Here is a 27,622-nt window from a genome sequence, read left to right on the forward strand (position 1 = left end):
CTCAAAACTGGTTTAGATTCTCTGTGTTGTTCTTTGCAAACCTTTAAAAACTAGGGTTCTACCACTGCAGAGACAACTTCTATAGCCCTCAAGAAAAAGGTATCTATGGACACGAAATCCACACACTCACACAAATCCAACTCACCCAAAAATACACTTGCTTTGCTTGGAGCTTAATTTTCAACATTTTTTCCAGGAACTGGGCTGCAGGCCCCTGGATATTAAGGGAAATGGAAAAAGGCAGCATTCCTTGCCCTGTGTTAGAAAGAGCCTGTGCACATTCCCCTTGGCCTCTGTGTGTTCTGGGCTGGAGGAGATAACCCAGGGGGCAGAAACAGCTGGCTTCCCTCTGGGGCCAAGAAATTAGCTGGACAGCAGAGGGTGCTGCAGAGCTTCAAGACCTTGCATTGATGGGGTAATCTGTTCCCCAGCCAGAATTTTCCAGAAATAACCAGGATCTTGTTTGGGTGGTCTTCTTAGGCCTCTGGTGTTCTATGATCCTATAGCAATTACTCTTCTTTTCTCCAGAAACTTAAGTGACACCTAAGAGGGAGCTGAGGGAGAGAGGGTAGAAAATATACTCTTTGGGATCAGAACTGGTTTTGAATTCCACTGTATCTTTTTGGATTGTGTGACCTGGGCAAGGGAGGGTTATTAATTCTGTTGTGCAGAATCAGAGATGAATTTGTATCAGGAGTCTCTTATAAGCATGGAACCATCATTCCATGTATCAAGGGCCTACTCTGTGCCAGGCAGTCCGTGGCACTGGAGAGTCCATGATGGAAAAAAAGCAAACTAGACCCCTGCTCTCATGGAGCTGATGGTTTAGTAGGGAAGACAGACTTTAATCAAAGAACGCCACAGACAGATGACAAATCACACTTGTGCAATTAAGTGCAACAAAAGAGTAGTCTTAGAACTCAGGGAGGAGGAATTACCCAGGCAAGGAGATTTCCCTGAGGTAGAAAGGAGTAAGTCTAACTGGAAGGATGAGTAGGAAGCAAAAAATGGAGGGAACAGGCCTTTCAAGAAAACGGAATCACTTAAGCGATGGTCATAAAGTGTGTGAGCCTGACCCAGGGGGCTACTGGAACTGCAGGGCAGAGAGAACAAGGTGGAGCTTGGTGGAAGATGAGGCCAGAGAAGCAGGGGTCTGATCACACAGGACCCCATAGGCCTCCTTAAGGAATTCTATCTTTAGCTTAAGATCAGTGGGAAACCACAGAGGGTTATAATCACAGGCTACTGGCAAATATTCAGTTTTAAAAGGTCTCTCTGGCTATAAAACTCAGAGCAGATGGCTCGAACATCTACCCCTCAATGTACCTTCAGGTACTAAAGTTGCTAAATACTGCTAGACAATCCTTCTTCCTTATCCTTTGCATCCCTCAGCATCTCTTCATGGGATGATTGCAGTGGGACTGGTCTCCCTGCCTCCAGTCACACCTCCTCTACACAGGCTTGGTTTTATTTGATCTTCACAGCATGCTTGCAGGTAAGCAAAGGAGCAGTCCTTATCCTGAGTTTGCAGATGAGAAAACTGAAGTATAGTGGTGATGTGGAACTGGCTTGTGAAAGACCAGTTAAAATTTCAGAAATTTTGTAAGCCAGTTGTTAAACACAGCCAATTATTGAAAATTAAATCAAACAAACCTATAACTAAATTTATTAAAAACAAAGGTAATAAATTCCCAAAACTCATCACTTCTTAATAATTTTACTGTTATTATTTACCTATGCTCTTGAGGCTATTTGTATTACTGCTTCTGTTACATAATATGAAACTACCACATAATAGTATTCTCTGTATTCAATAAAGTCAGGATGGTAGATTGAAACCAGCCTTGGTGGGAATCTTTGCACCATAGAATTGGCAAACACTACAGAAAGGGACTTGATTTATTGTTTCATTCTTTATCTAGATTTAAGAAAGTAATGGAGAATAATAATTCAGATTTTAAATGAATGTATTGTCTGTAGCCATTACATTCTGGATAGACAAAGCTTGAGGAAACATTCTTTCAATTATTTGAAAACTGTTTTCTGATCAGCAAGGAAGTTGCTCCCAAAATTGACAGTTAAGACGTCTTTGTTTATTCATTTTTTTTCTTACACTGACACAGAGGACATCAACCAATAACCATGTCACAATTACATTCCCCCCCTCAACCGAAACCAGTTTGGCTACCCATATAGGAGTTTGGCAAAAATCAATGAAAGTATTCTGTGAGAATAAATTGGTTATAAAGAATTTGCAAATGTACATTATTATTTGTAAATTCTATGCTACATATCCTTTACATCAGTACTGCTGCTGCTGCTGCTAAGTCGCTTCAGTCTTGTCCGACTCTGTGCGACCCCATAGACGGCAGCCCACCAGGCTCCCCCGTCCCTGGCATTCTTCAGGCAAGAACACTGGAGTGGGTTGCCGTTTCCCTCTCCAATGCATGAAAGTGAAAAGTGAAAGTGAAGTCGCTAGGCGTGTCCGACTCTTAGCGACCCCATGGATTGCAGCCCACCAGGCTCCTCCGTCCATGGGATTTTCCAGGCAAGAGTACTGGAGTGGGGTGCCATTGCCTTCTCCGCCTATATCAGTACAATTTATGATAAATTTATGTACATATATATCATATGCATACATTCCCCTTTTCTCCCAACAGTCGGCTGTTCAACATTTATCAGCACAGCCCTGGCTCTAGAACATATTCCTCACGTGTCATTCTATAAATATTCACTGGATGCCAAGGCGGGGATACAGTCAATGAACAAATGACTCGTCCACGGTCACACATCGCAAGCTGCATAGGTAGGACCAGAGCCAGAGGTATTGTCCTCCCAAGGCCAGCGGCTCTCTCCCAGGACGATACCAGGCTTTCCAGGGCCATCCCACCTTACCCTCAACCGAACGGGTGGTTTCGCCCAGAGCGCCCGGGAAGTGAAAAACCAGGGTCGGAGTTGAGGACTAAAGACCAGGCGAGAAGCAGCTCACGACCAATAGCGGCCCAGGTCTCGCGCAACGTCACTCTCGGTAGAGGCCAGGGCGAGCAAGCCCTGGGGGAGGGGGCGTGACCACCGTCTCCCGGAAGTGACGCAATCTGGGGGCGGTGCTCGGTGGCGGCGACGCGCGGCCTGGGCTCGCGCTGGGCTCCGCGCGCCCCCCGCCCCCTCTATGAGGCAGAGGCCGCGGCGGCCGTTAGCGCTGTAGCTCCGGGGGCCTCGGCGGGCGGGGCTCCGGCGGGGCCTGGCCTAGTCCCCACCCCAGCCCGGCTCCCAGCCGCCCGCCCTCCCTCTCCCCAATGCAGGGGGCAGAACTCCGGGATGGCGAGGCGGCGGCGGCGGCCGCTTCGTACCGCGTCCTGAGCCGCCTGCTCGGCTATGGAGAGGCGGCCCCCGAGCCAGGCCCACCGCCGCCGCCCCCGGGCCATGGCCCCGCGCCGCCACCCTTCCTCGCGCGGCCCGGCCCGCGGGGCTCCAGGCCGCCTCAGCTGATGGTGTTCCGCAACGTGGGTCGGCCGCCGGAGGAGGAGGACGCGGAGGCGGCCCAGGAGCCGGGACCCTCGGAACTGCTGTGTCCCCGGCACCGCTGTGCCCTGGACCCCAAGGCCCTGCCGCCGGGGTTGGCGCTAGAGCGGACCTGGGGCCCGGCGGCTGGACTAGAGGCGCAGTTGGCCGCTCTGGGGCTCGGGCAGCCGGCGGGGCCGGGGGTCAAGATGGTCGGTGGGAGTTGCTGCCCGTGCCCGTGTCCTCCGCAGCCGCTCCCTCCGCAGCCCCAGCCTCCTGCTGCCGCCCCGCAGGCCGGGGAGGACCCCACGGAAACGAGCGACGCGCTGCTGGTCCTGGAGGGCTTGGAGTCGGAGGCAGAGAGCCTGGAGACTAACAGCTGCTCGGAAGAGGAGCTCAGCAGCCCGGGCCGCGGAGGAGGAGGGGGCGGCCGGCTTCTACTGCAGCCCCCCGGCCCTGAATTACCCCCGGTGCCCTTCCCGATGCAGGACTTGGTCCCTCCCGGGCGCTTGAGTCGAGGGGAGCAGCTGCAGCAGCCTCCCCCGCCGCCGCCGCCTCCTGGGCCCCTCCGGCCACTCGCCGGCCTTTCTCGGAAGGGCTCCCTCAAAATCCGCCTCAGTCGCCTCTTTCGCACGAAGAGCTGCAACGGTGGCTCTGGCGGTGGGGATGGGGCCGGCAAGAGGCCTTCTGGAGAGCTGGCTGCTTCAGCTGCGAGCCTGACAGATATGGGCGGCTCTGCGGGCCGGGAGCTGGACCCGGGGAGGTGAGACCGGCTCGGGGGCATTGGGGCTGGCTGACAAACTTCCTTTTCTCGTTTCATTTCCCTTTTATTCTACTGCTAAAAAGATCCTGACAGTTCTTAAGATGTGGCCTTCATCAGGAGGCAGAGACTTGGGGCTAAAGGTGGTAATATCGCCTAATAGGTCAGAGCTGTTTGTGGGAGCGGCGTTCACCCCCACCCCCCACCCCCACTTCTCAGCTGGTTAGCATCTCTCTAGTTGGGTGGTGATTTGAAACCACCCCGCCGCCACCCCCGCCCAGCTTGTAAAGTTTTTTCAAGGTATGTGTCTACCATTACCCCTGGCAGGAAGCTTGCTGGAAAGGTGTGGCCTTTGGGGCCGAAAGTTTGAGTTTGACCACCTTGCTTATTCTTTCTGTGTACTAGCACCTCACACTCTTCACGCTCATGCATGCAAATGATGTGACAAACTTGTGTAGTTGTAGGCCAGCAGTTAACTGGGCATCTCTAGTCAAAATTTTAATGTTTTCTTGATTGGTTTCTTAGACATGATATCTCAAGCCTGTGTGCTAACCACTGTGAGGATAGAAAATAGCCTTGTTCTCAAACCTGTATGAGAATTCTAAGTATGGTGTGCGTGCATACTCATTGTGTCTGTTCTGCAACCCACCAGGCCCCTCTGTTCATGGAGTTTTCCAGGCAAGAATACTGGTATGGGTTGCCATCTCCTCCTCCAGGGATCTTCCCCACCCAGGGGTCGAAACTGCATCTCTTGCGTCTCCTGCATTGGCGGGCGGATTCTACACCACTGGGCCACCTGTATTGGTACATGAATTCTACCCCAGTTGATGAAAATTCCAAACTTAGACATAGAGCTGTTTTCTGCATTTCTGAAGTGCAGACAGCTCTCTGACATCCAGTGTTAGATTTTCCCTTGTGGTAACTGCCATTGTGGTTTGCACTGCTGAATGGGTTCTTAGAACGTTTGGAATTGGTTTTGGCGCAGCTCATGTGATGGATTCATGAGATGCACCAGCAGCCACAACCCAAGGCTGAAAAACAGGTAGACAAATTGAGAATTTTACTGTGCGCCAGACTCACGTGGGGGGCTCTGGGAAAAGATCAGATGGCCCCAAAATTTGAATTAAAAAAAAAAAAACTCCCTCATATGATCTGGACTGAAAATCACTCATCCATGGACTTCTCCTTTCTTTTTTTTTCCTCTTTTTTTGGACTTCTCCTTTCAAAGGAACTTTTTACTCCAAGAGGAAAGCATGGGGTCATCTTTTTGTTGTTTCTTGGCTGCATGGCCTAGGGAATCTTAGTTCCTTGACTCAGGGATGGAACCTGTGTTCCCTGCAGTGGAAGTGTAGAGTCCTAATCACTGGACCGCCAGGAAATTCCTGGTCAGTTTGATTTTGTTGCCTTTTCTGAACAGCTTGCCAGGGTCTCATCTTGGGATCAGACAAAACCTAAACTCCCTGAAGAAACCAGTAAGTTGATGCGGGTTATCCCTTCAGGTAAATGTGTGTTTCACCATTTGCTTCCCAATGAACTCACGCTGGGAGCTCAGGTCTGAAAAAGCATGTGGCTGCTGAAGCAGCTTTTTTTCTGGTAGGCTCTGCATTCGATGCTCCACTTAGCGGTGTAGATGAAATTTTCATTTTCTGGGGGCAGGGCAGGATTGAAGCTGTGGGTAATGACCTAGGATAGATTGCTGATTTTCTTGTGGTTTGTCCTGCCTTTGTTCCATATTGACCAGGACTTGGTCTGAGATTCCAGAGACGCCAAATATGAGGTGTGGCGTGAAATTAGCTGCAACGTCTAATAGATTAGGAAGAGGAAAAGGCATATAACATTATACGGTTTTTTGCCTTTGGAAGCAGAATTTAATGGTCATTGGCTGCTCTGTCACCAACCCTCACGCTAAGCACAGTACCGATTTCTCCTGCAGAGCAAATTGGTCTGTAGCTCTGCAAAGAAGCTTAGTTCAGGGCACTGGAGAATTATATTTTTTGGTCCAAGAACTTTTTATGATGCATTGGAGAAGAGCTAGGTATTCGTGTATGAACGTTTGGTTGACTGCTGTTAGGAGGCAGCATGTTGTACAGAGAATATGAACATCTGGATGCCATGTAGGACTCCAACATCACCTGTGAGATGCAGGCCAATTTTGTTTTCTTCACGCTTCTCTCCTTTTTTAATCTGCAAAATGGGAGTGATTCCTGTCTTGTTCCTGACCTTATAGGAATAGAGTGAAGACGAGAGAAATTGAGATGGAGTATTTTTTGCTTTTGGAGGAGAGGTAGTAAAATAGAACTGGTGAAGTTTTAAAAAATGCTTAGGATTTGGTACTGTTAGATTTTCTTGTTAGCTTTTCCATAGCTTACTATGTGCCAGTCTTGCTGGCAGTCTTGCAGCTGTGAGAAACTTGATAAGTCTGGCCAGGGTAGTTGTGATTTTTATGGATCTACACCTCCTTAGTAAGTCTGCCCTGTTGGGAGGAAGGATAAGTTTGGATTTTTAGCTTGTTCTCTTGTTTCTATTGGTAGGACCTGGAAGCCATGAGAAGTGTCAGCCTTTTGCCAGAAGGTATATGCCTGCCTTCTCATTGTTGGTTGGAGTTAATTATGAGCCTCTGCAGTCTTTGCTGTATAATTTGGGGCTTTTGCAGTAACCTCTGGGCATGATTCTCTTTGCTTTTCTCAGCATTTACCTTTCCCACAGCTATCATGAGAAAGTATCTCCAACAATCTTTTTTTTTTTAATTTGTTTATTTTATTTTTGGCTGTGCTGGGTCTCCTGTGCTGTGCATAAGCCTTCTCTAGTTGGAGTGAGCAGGGGCCACTCTTGGTTGCAGTGCACAGGCTTCTCATTGCTGTGGCCTCTCTCGTTCCGGAGCGCAGCCTCTAGGCTTCAGTAGTTGTGGCTTGTGGACTCTGGAGCACTGAGTCCGTAGTTGCCTCAGGGTATGGGGGATCTTCTCAGAGCAGGGATTGAACCTGTGTCCCCTGCACTGGCAGGCTGCCTCCCAACCATTGGACCACCAGGGAAGCCCTCCTACAATTATTTTAAATTTTATTTACTTTTTTTGGCAGTGCGGCATGGCTTGTAGGATCTTAGTTCCTTGACCAGAGGAACTAACCTGCACCCCCTGCGGTGGAAGTACAGAGTCTTACCCACTGAACCACGAGGGAAGTCCCCCTATGATCATTTTACAAGACTTAATAGTTTCCATATTAAAAAAAAAATTATTTATTTGGCTGTGATCTTTAGTTGCGGGACACGAGATCTAGTTCCTTGACCAGGGATTGAACCCAGGCCACCTGCAGTCTTAGCCACTGGACCACCAGCGAAGTCCCTTGTATTTTAACATTAAGCAAAACTTTAGTTCCTTTCAGATGCTTTGGAGTCTGCCAAGTTGACCTTCCTGGATACACTGAGTCTTAGGTCCTGAGGTCTAGTATGAGTTAGCTTAGAGAACTCTTGAAGTGAAGGAATACATAGGCTTACCAGCTTATCAGGTTTCTGTTCTGGAGAACTGGGCTAGGCTGTGTAACACATATGTTGAAATTCAGAGAGCTGGGCTTGATGCCTATGGGCTTCAGTGTTATATAGGATTGCTATTTCAGGAAAACCAGTGAAGTTCCCTTGTCTGGTTCACATATGTTTAGCTGATTGTCTTCCTTTGTATTTGGTGAGAAATAGCATTCAACCCGACTTTTTTGAAGCATTCCATAATACACATTTGGTTGGAAATGGGTACCTTGTTCATTTCTCAAGGGTTTTTTTTTCCTACTTAATGGTTGAGGCTATTACTGGCAGTCTTCATAGTTGTGAGGTGGAAAAATGGAGAACAGTTTTGTAGTGGTTTCCTATCTATTTGTTTGGGAAAAAAGATACAGTTTTGGAAAGAGAGGCTGCCTTGGCGTCAGTTTGGGGCCCTGCTGTCATGGATAGACCTGGCAGACATGAGAAACCCTTTTCTCTGTTTTCTTGGGTCTTCAGGTCTAAGAGAGTCTTTTTGAGAAAGGGCGTGACATACTGAGAGAAAAATGATTTTATGGTGTGGTGAAGAGGGTCTGTCTTTATGTTTAGGTTTTGGGTCCATATTCTGTTGATCTTTTCAACTATTTTTCCACAAAGTGGTTGTGATTGGCAGCTCTGTTTTGGAATGAGCAACCTGGCTTTATAAATCTCTGTCCATTTGAGTCTTGTGTCTTTTACTCCTTTACATTTTGCTCACTGACATCATTTCTAAGCTTTTAGACATTGGGCTACCCCTCTGGGCTTTTCCCTGGAAGTTCCCTCCATAGGTTCTTTAGTTGGTTTATGGTGGAGTTTTGGATCTGACCTTGTTGCACAGATGTCTGTGTATTGGAACTAAAAATGAGCACATGGTTTTTGTGCCTGTAGCACATGAACAGACACTGGCTTGTAATGTGTTGGAAATGGCACAGGCTGGCTGACTTGGCACTGTATGCTTTAACAGGGACAGAGGTAAATTGTGGCTGCAAAACCTGATATTTGGACCCCTACTTTAAAAGTTAGCAAAAGACATGTGTAAGTCTTATGACACTGTAGAGGGATTTATGGACAAGAGAGAAAGAGCATTACTATGTCATTGTTTGTATTTTAGGTTTCAGGGAATTTGAAAAGTGGCCAGTAGTTATATCAATGTGTTGTCAGCCTGTCTAGTCTAATGTTTTTAACTCCTTTTATCCCACAGATCTGTTGCCATTTAATTAGTAATTTGCAGAGTGGAAATGGACAGAGACATCTTATGTCTTTGTTACCCGAAGCACAAGCAGTGCATTGCCGACACAAAGGACTGCTAGCCGCAGAGAAGACCTAAGGTCTTCTGCTTGCCACCTGAGGCATAGCCCACCATGTCCTACCTGACATCACCCCTCAGGTCTCTCTGCTGCTAAGATGCAAGTGGTCCACTGGCAGAGTTACAGTGGCTTAACTTTGTACCCTAATGCTTGTCAAGGTGATTTGGGGAGGAGAAGACTAATACGGGAATGTCGTATTGAAGGGTTAGTTAAAAATTTTACCTGGAGCCATATCATTCTTGTTGCTTTCCAAAAAAACAGCGTATCTAGCTTAGAATGGTTATCATTTTAAATGTTTCAGATATACAAAAAGAAATTTCTAAAATGTATATACTATAATATGATGAAATGTATATTTAGGTAACCATCACTAAGCTTAACAAATAAAATGTTATCAGTATCTTTGAAGACCCCTGAGTGTGACTTCCTGATTACATCTCCCCCCTCCCCAGTGTAACCACCATCCTCAATTTTATGTTAATCATTCCCTTGCTTTGTTTTTTATGTTTGTCTAGATTTGTCTTTTCATGAATGACTGCCATTAGAATGCTCTCAGGATCCTTGAGACAGAAACTGCTTTGGATTTTTAGTTAGACAATATCTCCCCAAAGAGAGAAGGAAGCACTTGTATTTGTTATTAGCCTTTCAGCCTCTTAGACCTTCTACCTCTCTAAGCTTCCTTATTTGTCTGAAAAAAAAAAAAAAATTCTGAGACACTCAAATGGCTCTGCCTTGGTTTAGAGTCATATATATTTCTTTTTCTAGATCCTAGAAACTATGATTTTCTTCTTCAAAATGTCGGGGGCGGGGAGAAGATGAGCTGGAGCGAGGCGGCCTCGGCAAGATGTGTGCATTGGGTGCTGCTGTTCTTCAGTGCTCGGCACTGAGGAGCTTCGTCCTCAGCATGGGCAGATGGCAGAGTGATGCAGCTTCCTTTGAAAAGAGGCAAACAGCCAAATGGCTGAGGTGTGAACCCTCTGAGAGGCCAGTGCTTTAGGTTTCTGCTTGCTGCGTTTAATGTTGTATCCACAAGTTACCGAATAAAAATCAGCTTGGACGCTCCTCAGTCTTAACGTCCAGTGGGATTCATTTTCCGTCCCAGACCTCTGGAGTGTTGGGACTAAGCTGCAGACTGCCACAAGCAACTTTTATAAATAGAGGGACTGTGTGTGCCCCTGTCTTTTGCGGATGCAGCCACCTCTCCTGTGTGTGCTGTGGGCGGGGCGTGCACAGTGGGCACCGTCATTAGACTTCTCAAGTCTCAGCATGGAGGCGGCTGCAGAGGGAGTGTGAGATGGGTCAGGAAAGGGAGCCCAGCATCTCAGCTATTTCTGAGCAAGGTCTTCACAGTATGGTTTTGAAATTCTGTTTGAAGTGAGTTCTGAGAAGCACAGACATCTGTGTTAAAACATAAATGCATAAAGATCTTCCAAAGTCAAGTAATTCAAAGTAGGATTTCATTTTGGATTTTCTTTGCTTTTCCCCATCTCTTGGTGCAGTTGAAGTTTTATTTAAACCTTTGGGTGAGAGTAATTTTGGAAAGTGAGCCAGGTCTAAGGTGTGGAGTCAGGCATTTAATTTGGCGGTGGATTTTTTTTTAAAGGCTGATTTATTGAGATACAATTTATACCACCTAAAATTCACCTTTTTTTCATTGCTTAGTTCTGTTAATTTTGACAGATGTCAAAATCATAACCTCTTCCACAATCAAGATACAGCATATTTTCATCACCTCCACTTCTTTCCCTTGTAGTCAGTTCAATCATCCTGAGATGATTAGCACATTTCTAGCCAGAAAGAATTTTATCAGTCTTTTGGATTCCTTTCATTTCATTTCTCACCCCAAGCCAGTTGAAATTGGTGCAGTGTGAAGTTACCTTTGGTGTGTCTTCAGAAATCTGGGTTTTCCAGCTGGTTTGGGAGCAGCATCAAGAACAGGCATGGGTTGGTTGGGGAGGCTATGACTAGCAGCTCAAAAAAAGAAGAGGCCACCTTCTTTGGGTGCCAGGCAGAGCATCTTAACTTGAAGAGGCTCCCTTGTTGGCTGTTGGCTTTGGCCCGTGGCTTGGGGGCATTTTGCAGAAATCAGAGGCCTTACTGGTTGAAGATTGCATGTATATCCTGTAGTGCTATTCTCAAATCCAAAAATCTTGCCTGGTTCACTTTGGGACCTCCTGTTCCTAAGAGCAGGCCCAGAGGGAAAGCTGGTGCTCTGAAGTGGCACCTGTTCAGGTCAAGAGCCTTTCTCTTGGCTTTCCTGTGAGAATCAACTCTGCATCTGAATTCCTTCCTCTAGAAGTGGACTTACTAATTACCACTCAAGATGTTTTACTCTTTTAAGGTGATGGGTGTGGAAAGCTCCAAAGAGATTTCTTATTGCTTTGTAGGCTGGTGAATTCTGTAGCCAAATCTATTTAAGGAATCGCCTTAATTATTTTATTTTTCCCTCTTTAAATTTTAGTCTTTATTACAAAAGTGCGGTTGACAACGACTTGGGTTTGCTTTATTTTTCGGTGCATCTGGAATTGAGCACTGCAGTGATTTAAATGCATGTGTGTTCATTCTCCGCCTCATTCTATGTGTGCTTTCTCACCCCTCAGGAAACCCAGGTTGACAAGAACTCAAAGTGCCTTTTCTCCAGTCTCCTTCAGCCCGCTGTTCACAGGTAGGTGATCTGTTTCTTTTTCTCTAACATCTAAAAGCAGGACTGTTCTGAGACGTGTCAGGAAACACTTGCAGATGCATCACAGAGGGAGCTGCAGGCATGTCTGCAGTTATTTTCTTCCTTCTGTGCCTGCTGGGTTTGGGGTAACACTATTTTTATGGTGTGGAATGTGTTCTTAACTTTGGATGCTTTATAGTTTGAGGTAGAGACTGCTTGCTGGTAATTAGGTGGCCCTGGCAGTTATGCAGGCTTTAGTTCAGGGTCATCACGTATAAATTAAAAGTAGAAAATACAAATTTATGGGCTCATAGCACATAAAGGACTCTGGAAGTCATACAGTTCCTGTGCTTGCTTCCAAAGGAAGTTCATGGATTATCTAATAAACATGATCCACGATGATCTGGTCTATTTTTAAAGACTTTGGGCAAAGGGGAATCACATGAACTCTTGTCTTACCCATTTGGGGAGATAACAGTTCTTGCAGCTGTTAAGAGTTCTTATTGCATCTAATTTAAGTCTCTCCTCATGCAGCAGGGAACACAGTTGCTAAAGTAAGAAAGTGGTCAAATATCCTTTCACCTTCTCCTTTGAAGGGAGCTTTTTCTGGGAGGGAAACCTTTTGTTCTGTGAGTCAGGTGTGGAGTTTCTGCTTGAGTGAGCTGTAGAAAAGGACATCTGGAGCACACAGCCTCAAGTTTCAAAAACTGGAGCGCTCCTCTCTGGGTGTGGCCAAGAATCCTTTAAACCTAATCCTAGTTTCAAACTCTTTTGGATATTGTGTCCCTCAAAAAAGATGATTACAAGAATTGTGATCTGGGACTGGAAATTTTCAGGAAAATGTTCAACAGGCTAGTGGAACCCCCATTACTGAGTAGACTGCTGTGAACTGTCAGAACAGGTGAGTTTGGTGCCTGTAATAGGCACCAGTGGAGAAGGAGGTCCTCTGTTCTTAGCCCAAGCAAGGAATTAAAGGATCTTATCCTTATCCTGTAGCAGAATGTCTTTCTAGCTAGTAGTTGTTTCCCTTTTAAAGTAATGAAACTAACATTTGTAATTTCAGGTCCCACGTTCTTATTTCAATGACTTGGGTTTGCTTTATTTTTCAAGAAGCTTAGCTCTCTTGAATTATTTCCTCTAAGTGCTATACTACCACCTACAAGCTAGACCTGTCTGACCCTTCTGGAAACCTGGGCTTGTTGCATTGCTCTGGGCAGCTAAAGTGAAAGTGAAAGTCGCTCATTCATGTCTGACTCTTTGAGACCTCATAGACTGTCCATGGAATTCTTTAGTCCAGAATACTGGAGTGGGTAACCTTTCCTTTCTCCAGGGGATCTTCCCTACCCAGGGATGGAACCCAGGTCTCCCACATTGCGAGCAGATTCTTTACCAGCTGAGCCACAAGGGAAGTCCTGGGCACGCAGGCCCTCAGTAATTAAGCTGTGTGGTGAATTCCTAGAACTTCCACTGATGACTTTTGGAAGAGCTTTTCTGCTTATCTTAGTGTTCAAGACCTTTGTTGGTCTTGGAAAAAAAAAAGGATACCACAAACTGTATTAGATTCTGAATGCGCAGTTCTTGGCCTTTTAGAGATATTTGTTACCTCATTTTCTTAACTGGGAAACATTAAGATTCTAGCTAGGGACTAATTCAGCTTCCTACAAAAGAAAAAGGTGTTGGAAATAACACCCTGAGTGCCAAATTAGAGAAATCCCAAATTCTGACCTGTGGATAGGATCTACCAAAACAAACTGACTCTTTGCAACCTTCAACAGAAGGTTGATAAAATAGCCTTCATTCTCTGGTGATTCATGTGGAGAGAGGGTAGCTGTGCTGGGTGGCAACAAGGAATGAATTTGGTAGAGAACAGAACTGCATAACATGCTGAAAAGTAAGAGAAACCATGTGTACCTCCCCCTGCCCCCCCACCCAGAGTTCCTACTGAGAAGCTTCCTCTAAGCTTTTGCCTGACTGTGGAAATAATTAATTATTAGGGCTGTAAATGCACTTTTCAGTCTTTGTAACCTCAGCTGTTAGGAATTAGTTGATATCTGAAATGGTTGGGCCTCTTAGGAGTGACTATTCTGGAAAATCTTGATGTGGAAAGCCATTTAGGAGGAAGTTGGGGCTAACATTGGGATCTTTATCTGGATTCAGCTTAACATTTTAATGGTGCTTGCTGTCCGTGTCCATTTGGGCTTGTAAAAAGTTGCTTGTCTTGCTCCCCGAGGCAAAAATTGATACCCAAATCTGTAAAAATAAATGGTGTGGGTTCCATTTGAATAAAGAAGACTTCTTGTGCAAGGTTATATCCTCAGCGGCAGAGCCAGCATTAGTTGGCTTTTTCACTGTCAATCCCATGATTTCGTCTTAAAGATCTGTGATCTGTAACAGAGTAAAGGAGTGATGGAATTTAAAACTGACTTCTCAGGTGTCTGGACTGGGGGGATTCCAGCCGTGGGAGCGTTAGATCTTGAACTTTCTGAGAGCCGTGGACCTCCGGCGTCCCTTGCTTGCTCTCTGCTTCCTTTTGCTTCCTGGCCTTGGCTTTGGGCACGGTGCTGCTGTAACATGCTTGCTCCATGAACCCCTCAGGTGAAACAGTGTCACTGGTGGACGTGGACATCTCCCAGCGGGGCCTGACCTCTCCACACCCTCCAACTCCCCCTCCTCCTCCAAGAAGAAGCCTCAGCCTCCTAGGTATAGTTTTCTTCCCTCTTCCTTCTTGCCCTGTGGGAGAGTGAGCTCTGTCGACCTGTTGTTTTTTGCCAGGAACCAAACAGACTCTTGGGTTTCTAATGATGACCCAGTTATTTCATTTCTTGTCCCATTCTCAGCACCCCTCTCATCTCTGAAGTGGTTAAATGGGTCTCTTACCTGCATGCTGTAATATCTACTGTCCATATATTGTTTCAATCTTTATTTATAAAGAGTATTTATCTTGTTCTGAATCTACTGCTGCTGGGCAGCTTTAGGGATATCCTTACTTTCCTACTTTCAAGCAAAGGAAACCAGATTAAGATGATTGTGGCCCTCTGTGCAAAAAAGATAGGGTGAAGCTCAGGCCGCTTTGCCCCAGAGGGCAGCCTGATGATCCTTTTCCCTCTCCTCTGCCTTCGCTGTGCTCATTCTGTGCCCATATTTCTGAACCTTTTGCTTTTGTTCTCTCTTCTAGATGATATCAGTGGGACGCTGCCTACGTCTGTCCTTGTGGCTCCGATGGGGTCTTCCCTGCAGTCTTTCCCCCTACCTCCGCCTCCTCCACCCCATGCCCCAGGTTAGCTTAGCTTAGAGGCAAGACTTGCAAGAGTGGGGAGTACAAAGTGAAACACTTTTGAAGGATGGGAGAGATCTATTTATGGAAATAAAAGAACTTAAGAGAAAGCTTAAGTCATATCCCCTTGACTGGACCAGAACTCCTTGGAAATGAGGCCAAGCACTAGTTATTTTAGCCTGTTTTCTTTATGGAGGCAAATCTGATTTTTGGTAGAGATAAAAGACTTGGATTTTTTTTTGTCTCTTTGCTACTGAAACTTGTTTGCAGTCCTTGAGTCAATATCACTTAGGAAACTGCCCTAATTTCAGTAGAGTGAGGAGGTTTAATGTGTTGCTGGTTTTCAAAGTTCTGTGGTTTTTCTAAGCTTTTAGCATTTACTGCAGCCTTGTAAATAAGTACCAAGCATTCAGTAGCCCATACCTGCTTGGCCAGCCCCCAGTGCCCAAGGAATAAAATGAATGAAATCAGCATTCTTTTCTACTTGGCTGACAAAATCTACTTGCTTGGCAAAATCGTTGCTCTTCCTGGGCAAGTTAAGTGAGTCACTATTTCCAAGGCTGCCGTACCGGCACTTCATCTCGAGGTGGGAGAAGTTGGAATCGCTCTAGGCTGGTGAAAGCCCTGAAGTAGTCACCTTAGTCAGGTTAGTGAGCTGCTGCCTCCCCCTTTCCTGGGGTTAAACGCCCCCACCCATCCTTCACAGCTTACACGAGCCCACACAGCTTTTTGTCCCAGCCCATCCAGCTCTTCCCCACTGCTTTGGCTTCCACCCTTTCCAGCTTAGCTTCTAATGCCTTGCCCGTCTTCAGTTAGCATCTCTGTTTTGGGGGGAGGGAGGGTCTACTTGAGGTTGGGAACGATAAGGGTCAACAAGTGACCACTGCTGTCTTGCCCTGCAGACGCGTTTCCCCGGATCGCTCCCACCCGAGCCGCTGAGTCCCTGCACAGCCAGCCCCCGCAGCACCTCCAGTGTCCCCTCTACCGGCCTGACTCGAGCAGCTTTGCAGCTAGCCTGCGAGAGCTGGAGAAGGTGGGTGGTGCCCAAGGCCTGACAGCTTCCTCCTCTCACATTCTCCTAATTCGAAGCCAGGCTCCCCTTCTGTTCTTTTTAGAGGAAGAGTAGTTTCCTTGCTTCTGTATTTACAGTGACAAAATAATATGTTGCTATCATTAGTTCTATGAGATGTTGTAAAATTGAATCTGAAAAAAACGTCTGAACCTAATGAGAGAGGTTATGGAGAAATATTTACATAGTCTAAGCTGACCTAGGTCCCTCCTCTCTTCTTTGTAGGGCTTTGGTAATGGAACTGTAAAATTATTTTTCTGTTACTTTTGGAGGCCTGAAAGTATGATGAACCTGATACTCATTGCTAATGGTTGAGGCACTCCTAGCAGCTTTTACCTACTGCAGTGTTTTGTAAATGGGGGGTTCTTGTGGTCAGAGTAATTGTGCTGAAAACTTTGACATTCCTGTGTTCTAACTCCTTGCCACTTCTTTGATAGTGTGGTTGGTATTGGGGGCCGATGAACTGGGAAGATGCAGAGATGAAGCTGAAAGGGAAGCCTGATGGTTCTTTCCTGGTACGAGACAGCTCCGATCCTCGTTATATCCTGAGCCTCAGTTTCCGATCACAGGGTATCACTCACCACACCAGAATGGAGCACTACAGAGGTGAGAGGTGCTGGCATTTGAAGGAAGCCTTCTTTCCCCTTTGGCTTTTGCTACCTTTGCTATCTGACTTTCTCATTGGAAGGGTTCACAGAAATGGAACTGTGAATAGGTGGGAAAATCTCATGGACTCAATTGAATATTGATATATGGGCACTGATTTCGATCACGAGAAATATTGGCGGGGATGGTGAGGAGCATAAATGTTCCATTTAAAAGTTTTCTCAGCACATCTTGTCTCCTAAACAGACTCTGAAGAAGACTACTGAAGAACAGAATAAAGCCAGTAAAACTCTCTTGGTAGCAGGAAGAAATAACCTAGGACCATGAGACAAATTCTCCCAAGCTTTGGTTCATGATTAAACTTAGCATCTAGAGATATTAGTCATGTAGATAAAGAGGAGAATTTGTGGATCCTGTGACTGTTCTGTACTGAATTTGTTTGCCTGGCAGTCACATCGATGATAATTATGTCTTTTTCTGGTCAGCTTTGTAGTCTTGTAGGAAATAGTCATCAAAACTCTATGAGAATTTGTGAAATCAACATACTGTCTGTCTTCCTCTGTGGTCAGGTTGTGCTTAATAGTCCAGTCATGTCGAGAAGCTGACTTGTTCAATACTGCTGTCTGGATGGACTTTGCGTCAGGACATTTGGTATTTGATTTGGGCCACAAACTTGTAATGGTCATTGGTGGTGGGGCTGGCTAATACATACTTTGTCAAAATACCTGCAGTATGCTACAAATTTAAAAATTGTGGAGAACTCTGGGGAGTTTTATGGACTTGCCCCTCCGATTCCTCTTGCTCCTCCCACATGTGATCAACCTTAAATGAACTGTGTGAGATCCTGCATTTCACGTAAGGGGCTCTTTCATGCTCTTCTCAAGCACCACTGTATCTTTCCTGCTCTCAGTCGTGTTCTGCTGAATTAATTTGGTTTGCTTCTCTTGTTAGGCAAGAAGTAGCTGTTTAGGTTAGCATAGCTTTGTCCATGGTTTCCTCTGCCCCCATCTCTGGTTCCAAGATGCATGAAGAGAAAGGAACTTCAGTCCAAAGACTTGAGAGAATTAGTTAGAGAACTGTGGGGTAGACTGCTACTTGTTTTCCTGCTGTTCCTAAAAGCAAAAGTCAAATAAACAAAACAAAACGCAAAACATAGCATTTCAGAGTGAAGTGCTTTTATAAACCTATTAAGATTATAAATGACTAGGCGATGGAAATGATGAATAAATGCTTGACCTCTAGGTTCCCGATAGGTGAGATGCCTATCCGAGAGTATTTTCAAATGATTCTCCAATTACTTTTTGTTCAAAGGAACTTTTCTTCCTTGAATAAATGGAATTTTAAATAGAAGCCCTGGGCCTTTCAGTTGCCAGTTTGCAATGGAACATTTGTCTTCATCTTTTTAAGTGATCCCAAAAGAGTAGTCAAGGTTCTCAAATCTGCAGTTCTCTTGAGTATCCCTTTTGTGACTCTTTTGGATTTAGTGCTTTAGTTGTTGAAGGTTTTTTTTTTTTTTTTAAGTTATGGGAGTTCAGATTGCTTTTTGCCTTTGGGATTCTAAAGTTTGGGGTGGGATCTTTGTAACATGTCGGGGCGTGGGATTTTAGAAGTTATAGAAGGAAAAGACTTAGAATTTGATTTTTGTGCTTAACACATACATGAATGAGTAAGACCCACAAAACCGCTGTTCCTGTCTTTCCTATTCTATGCATACTTGAAGATTTAAATCTTTCTGAGGGAATGTCATTTAAACTTACTTTAGCATAGCCGCCTTTTCTTTATGGTCTGTGGTTTAAAGATTAATGTTCATACTCAATAAAGTCTTTTTGTATCTTTTTTCTGACTCGAATTTATTATTGTTTAACAGAAACATTGTAAGACCTAATTTATATCTTATTAAAAGCAACATCTTTCTTTCCATTAGTTGTAGAACAAGCAGGAACAGGGACCTCTGACTCAGCTTGACCACAAGCTACCTTTCCAGGAGGGAAACTCATTAAAATGTTCGAGCCAGCTTCTCAAGTCTTCCTAAAGTAAGTTTTGCATTTTTACCTCTCCGTAACTTTCCATGGCAGGAACCTTCAGCCTGTGGTGTCATCCCAAGTTTGAGGATCGCTGTCAATCAGTGGTGGAGTTCATTAAGAGGGCCATCATGCACTCCAAGAATGGGAAGTTTCTCTATTTCTTGAGATCCAGGGTTCCAGGTAAGGCTGTTGTTACATTAATTATTTAACTTACTTGGGTATGATCAAGCATAATGTCCACTCCCCATGGCTCCCCTCCCTCTTCCCCCACAGTTATTCAAAGCTTTATATTAACTATTTAACTTGAGTATGATCCAGTGCAGGATCTCTACCTCCACTCCTGCACCCACTCACCCAAAAAACTCCCAAACCAGAAACACTTAAAGCTTTTTTTCCTGGCTCTTATAGTATCCACTCTTCCTCGAGCCTAGTGGGTAATATCCTGTCCTTATACATTAATCCCCCAGGAGCCTGGTGGGCTATAGTCCATGGGGTCACAAAGAGTTGGATACGGCTGACGAATACACATATTGAGAAGGAATCTTTGCTTCTCTGATCACATGAATGAGAAAACTGATCCTGCCCCTGATGTCTGGGTGTCATGTATTCACATTTAACTTTCAGAAGTCTTTCCTTGTCCCTAATCCAGGCATCTCACATTTACATGTGAAACAACTCTCGGGTCATTTTCATGGGAAACTGGGAAAGTAATAGAGTGTTCACTAGAAATGGGAGTGTCAAGGAGGCTGAATTTAATAGCAGTCTGCTCTGGATTCTGTGCATTTGTACTAAAATTTCTGTCAGAGAGTAGATACTTGGTTGTGTCCTGTATCCCTGCCAGTATTGAATTCAGAGACTAGTCTCCATTTGGGAGCACTGGCAGTACCTATCCTGCCCACTAAGGAAGGGGTATCTATATCATTTTTGTTGAAGGGATGGTTTGGAGGAATCTGCTTTTATAATGTTGGAAAAAAGTAAAATGAGGAATTTGTAAGATAGAAACAACTTAAAATGAGAACATCATGCTTTCCTGTTGAATCAAATTAAGATTCTTAAACCAGATGTCAAGAAATTGCTCTAAAAAGAAGTTATGGGGAAGCCTCTGGCAGAACATCAGTAACAGGATTGAGCCAGGTTACAGGAATGTGTTTTATAATCTTGGTGATTTAAATAAGGCATGACAGGGTGTGAACTGTATTAATTCTCACTTCATTAACTACTCGCCTCAGTGCTGTCAACACGGTTGGGTCTCATGCAGTTGACTTGGTTAAATAGAAAAAGTTAGAATCCTTTCTTATAGGAACTGACTCTGCCTAGCAATTTTTAGAGTTTGTGGCTTTTGGGGGGTGTTTATTTAATAAACAAACAGTATCGAATAAACTCAGTATCAAAAATAAGCCACTTCTCCACCTCAGAGAAGGATTCCCAGGTGGCTCAGTGGTAAAGAATCCCCCTGCCAATGCAGGAGATGCAGGTTTGATTCCTGGCTTGGGAAGATTCCCTGGAAGAGGAAATGGCAACCCACTCCAGTATTCTTGCTGGGAAAATCCCATGGACAGAGGAGCCTGGTGGGCTACAGCCCTTGGGGTCGCAAGAGACATATGTGACTGAGCACATACGCTACCCTTAGAGAGCTCTTAGCTTCAAAAAGGAGATAGGTAGGAAGAGAAGGCAAGAGCCCATGTTAAATTCTATATAAAGCCTGGTGGTGATTGACAGGGACAGGGTGGGTAGTCATGTCTGTTTGTGGGTGAACCAGGGAGATCCTCTCAAAGGAGTCTGGAGCATGTATCACTTGTAGAGTATTGAGAGACTTCGTGGAATCTTGGACTCCTCGGGTATAGCCCATTTCATTCCACAAATTTTAAGTAAGATTTTTTAAGAAATCTTACTTCTTAAAATTTTAAGAAATTTTAAGTAAGATTTTTAACGTTGCTGAAGGTTAGTACCTGCAATGATTGCTGCTATTTGTTATGTGCCTCCCTACCATGTGCCAGGTATTTTGTCAGGGTCTTTATTTAAATATCTCTTAATTTCTTGCAACAGCCTCAAAGTTAGCTAATAGATTGATCTCTTGAAAAAAATTTTTTTTTATTTTGTCAGTGAAGAAACTAAGGGTGTCTCAAAAGTGAAGCCACTTACTCTAAAGGTTATTCAGCTAATCAATACTGAAGCCAGGATTCAAACCGAGCTCCAACTGACTCCAACTCCTGTGCTTTACTTCCCACCCTCTGCTATGGGAAAAAAAAATAGCAGTAAGCAAGTTGGAGATTGAGTTTCCTGGCATTTGTTGAGAGGACATAAAGAAGTCAGAATTGTGTTTATCTGTGGATAAACACAGTGGAGAGTGTCTTTCTAGGGTACAAGTAGGATATCTATTTGCACTTAAAATTGTAATCAAGTTGAGAAGGGAAGGCAAATTAGTATTTGCCCCTAGACCGTAAGTGACTTCTCTTTGAAAGATTGGGACAAAGAAGGCCAGATCAGTGTTCTCCTTTACCATTGTTTGCTGCCTCCCTTTGCTTATCAGTGGTCTAGGCATTCTGTAAGGCTGACTTTATTAGGGGAGAGGATTCCCGTGAGGAGGTGGTAGTCATTAGATTTAGGCTGAGCTCTGTCAGCTTATACCAGGGATTTTAACTCAGTGGATGGTAAAGGAGCCCTTTTGTTTAGACTTTGGGATGCTGGTAACTGCCTGCAAGGGGCTCGTATTGTTTCATTTAGCCCTTATGAGATCCCTTGAAGGAATGTTACAGTCTCTCCCTCCTTTTTTATCTTCTTTAAAATACAGATTAAGAAACCGACGCACAGTGAATTACAGAGTCAGGATGCAGAGTCAGGTTTTTCTGGCTCAAATCTAGAGCTGGATGTACTAGCAGCATGTCCAGCCTGGTGTAAAAGGATGCCAGGGATTATAGGAATTATTAAGCCAGCCCTAATGAAAGTTCTAGATGGCACCAAGTGAGAAGCAGAAACAATTTAATAAGTAGAATAATTAGCAATTAGAGGAGAAATCATTGGTCAAGGATGGCCCCTGAGCTTAGTTTGCCCCTTATCTCTTCTCATGACAGTGTGGGAACATGGTCATGGTAAACCTGAGGTTGCTGATGACATCTCGGTCTGGTCCGATTCACAGTTGTAAGCTAAACACCTCACACCAAGCAGCAGTCTCCAAAAGAAAATGTGATTGGATTAGCACAAAACTTCTGATACTGTGAGAGCCAGAACTCAACTTGAATGTGTTCGTCTTAGTTAGAAGAATCTCCATCATCTCTGAAGTGCCTGAAGAGAAAATATTTTTTTTTTTTAATCACATTTGAGTTGGACACTCTAAGGAAATCCATTGCTTCCTCTTTTGCATCATCATTAAGACTATAATTAATTGTTCAGTGACATGTTTTCCTTGTATCTTAGATTTCTCAATTCAGTCCTGTTAACAGACATTTGGGGTTGGATATTTCTGGTCTTCAGGGAACAGTTTGTTGTGGGAGGAAGACCTGGGTATTTGGGTGCTCAGACCTGAAAGAGATTCTTTTTACTTTTTTTCTGAAAGAGATTCATCATGCCTGCGTGCATGTGTGCTAAGTCACTTTAGTAGTGTCTGACTCTGCAACCCCATGATCTGTAGCCCATGAGGCTTCTCTGTCAATGGGATTCTTCAGGCGAGAATACTGGACTGGGTTGCCATGCCCTCCTCCAGAGGATCTTGCCAACCCAGGGATCAAACCCACATCTCTTACATCTCCTGCATTGGCAGCTGGTTTCTTTACAACTTGAGCCACCTGGAAAGCCCTCATGCCTAACCCTGGTCCTTTGGGGGAAAAAAAAAAGAGCAAAGTGGCTGGAAATTGGATTTATGCACAGCACCCTGGCATGAGGACCACTGTTGATGACCACTGTTGTATCTTGCCTTTCCCTTTCAGCTGCACTGGTGTCTTATGTTGGATTTATCTCCATTTCTGATCTCTTCAGTGAACATGCTTTGGATGTCAGAGTTCCAATTGTTTGCTGTGTTTGGGGGCAAACAGTAAACAATCAAGTTAACACTAGGGAATATCAGAGAATTCACAGGTTTCAGATTGTTGTTTGTGAACCTAAGTCTAAAAATAACAATTAAATAGGCAAGTATATATGATCATTGAAATTTAAGTAGGCAAACAGTCAGATAATTATATGCTACTATTATCCTGACCTCTTTAAGTGCAAGTCCTATAGTACTGTCTTTGGGAATAAATAATTAGGTGCATAAATTACTTTTGTCTCTGAAACATCATGTTGGGTTTAGCAATATTACAACCAACCTCCCAAAAGCTTTCTGTTCATCATAGTGAAATTTACTAAAGACTGTTTTTAAAGCATATGAGTGAAAAGGTAAAATTCAAAGAGGCATTTGAACCCAGAATCATTTTAAAACCACTTGAGTTTAAATATATTCAAGAGAGAAATCCATGTTTGAATTTTTTTTAATGGTATATGAGGAGAGGGCCAAACAACGGTGTGTGTGAGTGGATGAGGGCTTTTGTTGTTCAGTTGCTAAGTTGTGTCCAACTCTTTGGGACCCCATGAACTACAGCACACCAGGCTCCTCTGTCCTCCACTAATCTCCTATCATTTGCTCAAATTCATGTCCATTGAGTTGCTGATACGATGTAACCATCTCATCCTCTGTTGCCCACTTCTCCTCCTGACCTCAATCTTTTCCAGCATCAGGGTATTTTTCCATTGAGTCATCTCCTCACATCCGGTGGCCAGAGTATTGGAGCTTCAGCTTCAGCATGAGTCCTTCCAGTGAATATTCAGGGTTGATTTCCTTTAGGATTAACTGGTTTGATCTCCTTGCTGTCTAAGGGACTCTCAGGAATCTTCTCCAGCACCACAAATCGAAAGCATCAATTCTTCAGCACTCAGCTTTCTTTATGGTCCAACTCTCACATTCATACGTGACTACTGGAAAAACCATAGCTTTGAGTATATGGACCTTTGTTGTCAAAGTGATGTCTCTGCTTTTGAATACACTGTCTAGGTTTGTTGTAGCTTTTCTACCAAGGAGCAAATGTCTTTTAATTTCATGGCTGCAGTCACCGTCCACAGTGATTTTGGAGCCCAGGAAAATAAAATCTGCCACTGCTTTCACTTTCTCCCCTTTTATTTGCCATGAAGTTATGGGACCAGATTCCCTGAACCTAGTTGTTCTAATGCTGAGTTTTAAGCCAGTTTTTTCACTCTCCTTTTTTGACCCTTATCAAGAGGCTCTTTAGTTCCTCTTTACTTTCTACCATTAGAGTGGTATCATCTGCATATCTGAAGTTGTTGATATTTCTCTTGGAATCTTGATTCCAGCTTTTGATTCATCCAGCCCGGCATTTCGCATGGTGTACTCTGCATAGAAGTTAAATAAGCAGGGTGATAGTATACATTCTTGTCATACTCCTTTCCCAATTTTGAACCAGTCATTTGTTCCTCATCCAGTCCTACCTGTTGCTTCTTGACCTGCATACAGGTTTCTTAGGAGACAGATAAAGTGGTCTGGTGTTCCCATCTCTGAGAATTTCCCATAGTTTGTTGTGATCCACACAGTCAAGGTGTTAGCATAGTCAGTGAAGCAGAATTACATGTTTTTCTGGAATTCTCTTGCTTTCTCCATGATCCAACAAATGTTGGCAATTTAATCTCTGGTTCCTCTGCCTTTTTGTAAACTCAGCTTGTACATCAGGAAATTCTTGGTTCACATACTGCTGAAGCATAGCTTGAAGGATTTTGAGCATAGCCTTGCTGGCATATGAAATGAACACTGTTGTTTGGTAGTTTGAACATTCTTTGGTATTGCCCTTCTTTGGGATTGGAATGAAAACTGACCTTTTCCAGTCCTGTGGCCACTGCTGAGTTTTCTATATTTGCTGGCATACTGAGGGCAGCACTTGAACAGCATCATCTTTTAGGATTTTAAATAGCTCAGCTGGAATTCCATCACCTCCACTATCTTTGTTCATAGTAACGCTTCCTAAAGCCCACTTAACTTCACACTCCAGGATGTCTGGCTCTAGGTGGAGTGACCATGATATTGTGGTTATCTGAATCATTAAGATCTTTTTTGTATAGTTCTTCTGTGTATTCTTGCCACCTCTTTTTAATCTTTTCTGCTTTTGTTAGGTTCTTACTGTTCCTGTCCTTTATCATGCTCATCCTTGCATGGAATGTTCTCTTGATATCTCCAATTTTTTTGGAGAGATCTCTAGTCTTTTCTCATTCTGCTGTTTTCCTGTTTCTTTGCTTATTCAATTAAGAAAGGCTTCTTACCTTTCCTTGCTGTTCTCTGGAACTCTGCATTCAGTTGGGTATATCTTTCCCTTTCTCCTCCCTTGCCTTTTGCTTCTCTTCTTTCCTCAGCTATTTGTAAAGCCTCCTCAGACAACCACTTTGCCTTGTTGCATTTCTTTTTCTTTGGGATCGTTTTGGTCACTGCATTCTATACCGTTTTACGAACTTCCTTCTATGGTGCTTTAGGCACTCTACCAGATCTAATTCCTTGAATCTATTCGTCATCTCCACCATATAATCAAAAGGGATTTGATTTAGATCATACCTGAGTGGCCTAGTAATTTTCCCTACTTTCTTCAATTTAAGCCTGAATTTGGAAATAAGGAGCTTATGATCTGTGCTTATGTTTCCATAGTGTAGTGGTTAGCAGGTCAGCTTTACATGCAGAAAGTCCTGGTTTTGACCCCCAGGGGAACCAGCCCCTGAGGGTGAGGGTTACAGTGCTTTAAAAATACAAGCGTTAGATTTGAAGGGATAGGGGTGAGAAGTCAAGGACTAAGAGAGACTGGTCCTGAATCAAGAAGCTGTGCCTGTCTCGACAGCACTGCCCGTTAGACAGTCACATGGTCAGGTGCTCTGGGAGACTCCTGGAGAACGCTCCTTTGAGGTTCCGTGGGCTCAACTCTTCCTCAGACAGAGCAAGTGTTCAGGGAAGGCCAGTTCTGTTGGTTCTGTGCTGTGAGCAAATTCTCTAAGCTCAGTAGGCCTCAGTTTCTTCATTGAGCAATGGGGGTATTAGTGGTATCTGTTTGGGAGCACAGCTTTGAAGACTGAGCTAGATGATTTTAAGATAAGCTTACTTATATAGCATAAAATGTATTTCAATTTTTTTTTTAGAAAGTCTGTTGTTAACAACCATGAAAAGGCTTTGGGAGACAATCTGCAAGCTTTAATTTTTCTTCTCATGGCTTCAAACAAAATTTTAAAACTGTTTGAAATTAAACTCCAAAAACAGATATTTTATTTTCCAACAAGTTGTGTCTACAGAATTTCATTTGATTCAACAATGGTTGAGAAAAGAATTCTTTCAAAGGTTTTGCAACTCAGATTCTCTCAGAGCAGTTTGCTTGTTTACCTTCCATCGTCCTTTGTTGAAACGCGAGTATTCTTTATTCTCTTGGATGCGTTTCAGTGTCCCTGCCATTGTGGGTGTCTCCGTTCTGTGGCATTGACCCCTGGGGGTTGGAATTTCCCAGCATGGAGCCTGCTGATACTGTGATGAAACATGAGTGCGGGGCTTCCATTGGCCCTGACTGGCTTTAGTCACCAGGCACTTGTACACAGAGCAGTACCAATTCAGCTTGCCCAAGCTACTGTAGTTGCTTTTCTTTCACAAGTATTATCCTGGGCTTCCCAGGTGGCGCAGTGGTAAAGAATCCACCTGCCAAGCAGGAGACGCAAGAGATGCTGGTTTTATCCCTGGGTCGGGAAGATCCACTGAAGAAGGAAATGGTCAACCCACTCTAGTATTGTTGCCTGGAAAATTCCATGGACAGAGAAGCCTGGTGGGGTACAGTCCATGGGGTTGCAAGGAGTTGGACACAACTGAGCACATATAATTAAAGTGAACCTTTTAAAAAAATAACCAATATGAATATTATTTGGAAGTTGTTTATCTAAAAAAGAAAAAGTATCATCATCTTTTTTTCTGTTCCTGTACCCAACCTAAATTTTCAGAAGAAGGGTGGTTGGTGGGGGTGGAGTATTGGCGGGGAGTAAAAGGTAGCTAAACCTGACTGTCCCGGCCTGAAGTGAATAACTGTGTGACCGGCCTGTAAAATTTGATCCTAGATGCTGCCTTCTGCTTACTGTCTCTCAGTTGGAATTTGGTGGGGACCCCTCTGAACAGCCTTTTTGAGTCCTCACCTTCAAGATACTCTAGATGCTAAACAAGTGTCTCCCATTCCCAACAAGGATACCTTTGGCCGTTGTCCTTCACTGAGAGCCTTGGGCCTGAGATTAGCCACTTGGCTCCAAGCAAAGTCTCTAGCTCGGCGTTTTTCATTGAGCTGTCCGAAGAGCAAGACTCTCAGTTGTTAGAAGTCAGGCTGGGGAGGCCCCCTGCCAGAGGGTAGGCTCCCCTGAGTATGAAATATGGTAGCAGTACTATGGAAACCAAGTTTTGTGGAGGGGCGCTTTTGCACAGAAGACCTATGGGAACTGTAAAGAAGCACCATTTCCCTTCCCTGGATTCTCTTCATAAGGAAGATTATATATAGTTAGCTGCCTTGTCTCATCTGAATATTTCTCTTGGTTTTTGTTCTTAAAGGACTGCCACCAACTCCAGTCCAGTTGCTCTATCCAGTGTCCCGATTCAGCAATGTCAAATCCCTCCAGCACCTTTGCCGATTCCGAATCCGACAGCTCGTCCGGATCGATCACATCCCGGATCTCCCACTGCCTAAGTATGATGGGGTCTTTAGAGCCAGAGCAGGAATGGAGGGTTACTTACAGTGTCAGTGAGGCCTGCAAGTGGAGTGTCCAGGCAGAGTCTGGCAACTCCCAGGCATCATCTTTTCACTTCTCCTGTGTCTTAGCACCTAACTTAGAAATGTCACAGTACAGCCCCGAAGGAGGAAGGTGTGTGCATGTGT

The 27,622-nt window shown here is 44.4% G+C and overlaps 1 protein-coding gene across 3 annotated transcripts in view; it reads left to right on the top strand.

The window, feature by feature from the left end:
* Positions 1–2,555: 2,555 nt before the first annotated feature.
* SOCS7 (suppressor of cytokine signaling 7) overlaps positions 2,556–27,622 on the top strand; it is a 34,934-nt gene continuing 9,867 nt past the window's right edge. The window contains exons 1-8 of one of the 3 annotated variants that reach the window (XM_043904354.1): positions 2,556–4,264; positions 11,676–11,740; positions 14,333–14,437; positions 14,913–15,014; positions 15,914–16,044; positions 16,518–16,686; positions 18,762–18,890; positions 27,298–27,433. In XM_043904354.1, the coding sequence (XP_043760289.1) occupies positions 3,297–4,264; positions 11,676–11,740; positions 14,333–14,437; positions 14,913–15,014; positions 15,914–16,044; positions 16,518–16,686; positions 18,762–18,890; positions 27,298–27,433 (1,805 nt within the window). In that variant the 5' untranslated portion in view covers positions 2,556–3,296. The remainder of the gene's footprint in view (positions 4,265–11,675; positions 11,741–14,332; positions 14,438–14,912; positions 15,015–15,913; positions 16,045–16,517; positions 16,687–18,761; positions 18,891–27,297; positions 27,434–27,622) is intronic. The other 2 variants (XM_043904355.1, XM_043904356.1) reach the window with 2 other exon arrangements.

The sequence above is a fragment of the Cervus elaphus genome, chromosome 5 (assembly GCF_910594005.1).
Source record: "Cervus elaphus chromosome 5, mCerEla1.1, whole genome shotgun sequence".
Classification (NCBI taxonomy): Eukaryota; Metazoa; Chordata; class Mammalia; order Artiodactyla; family Cervidae; genus Cervus; species Cervus elaphus.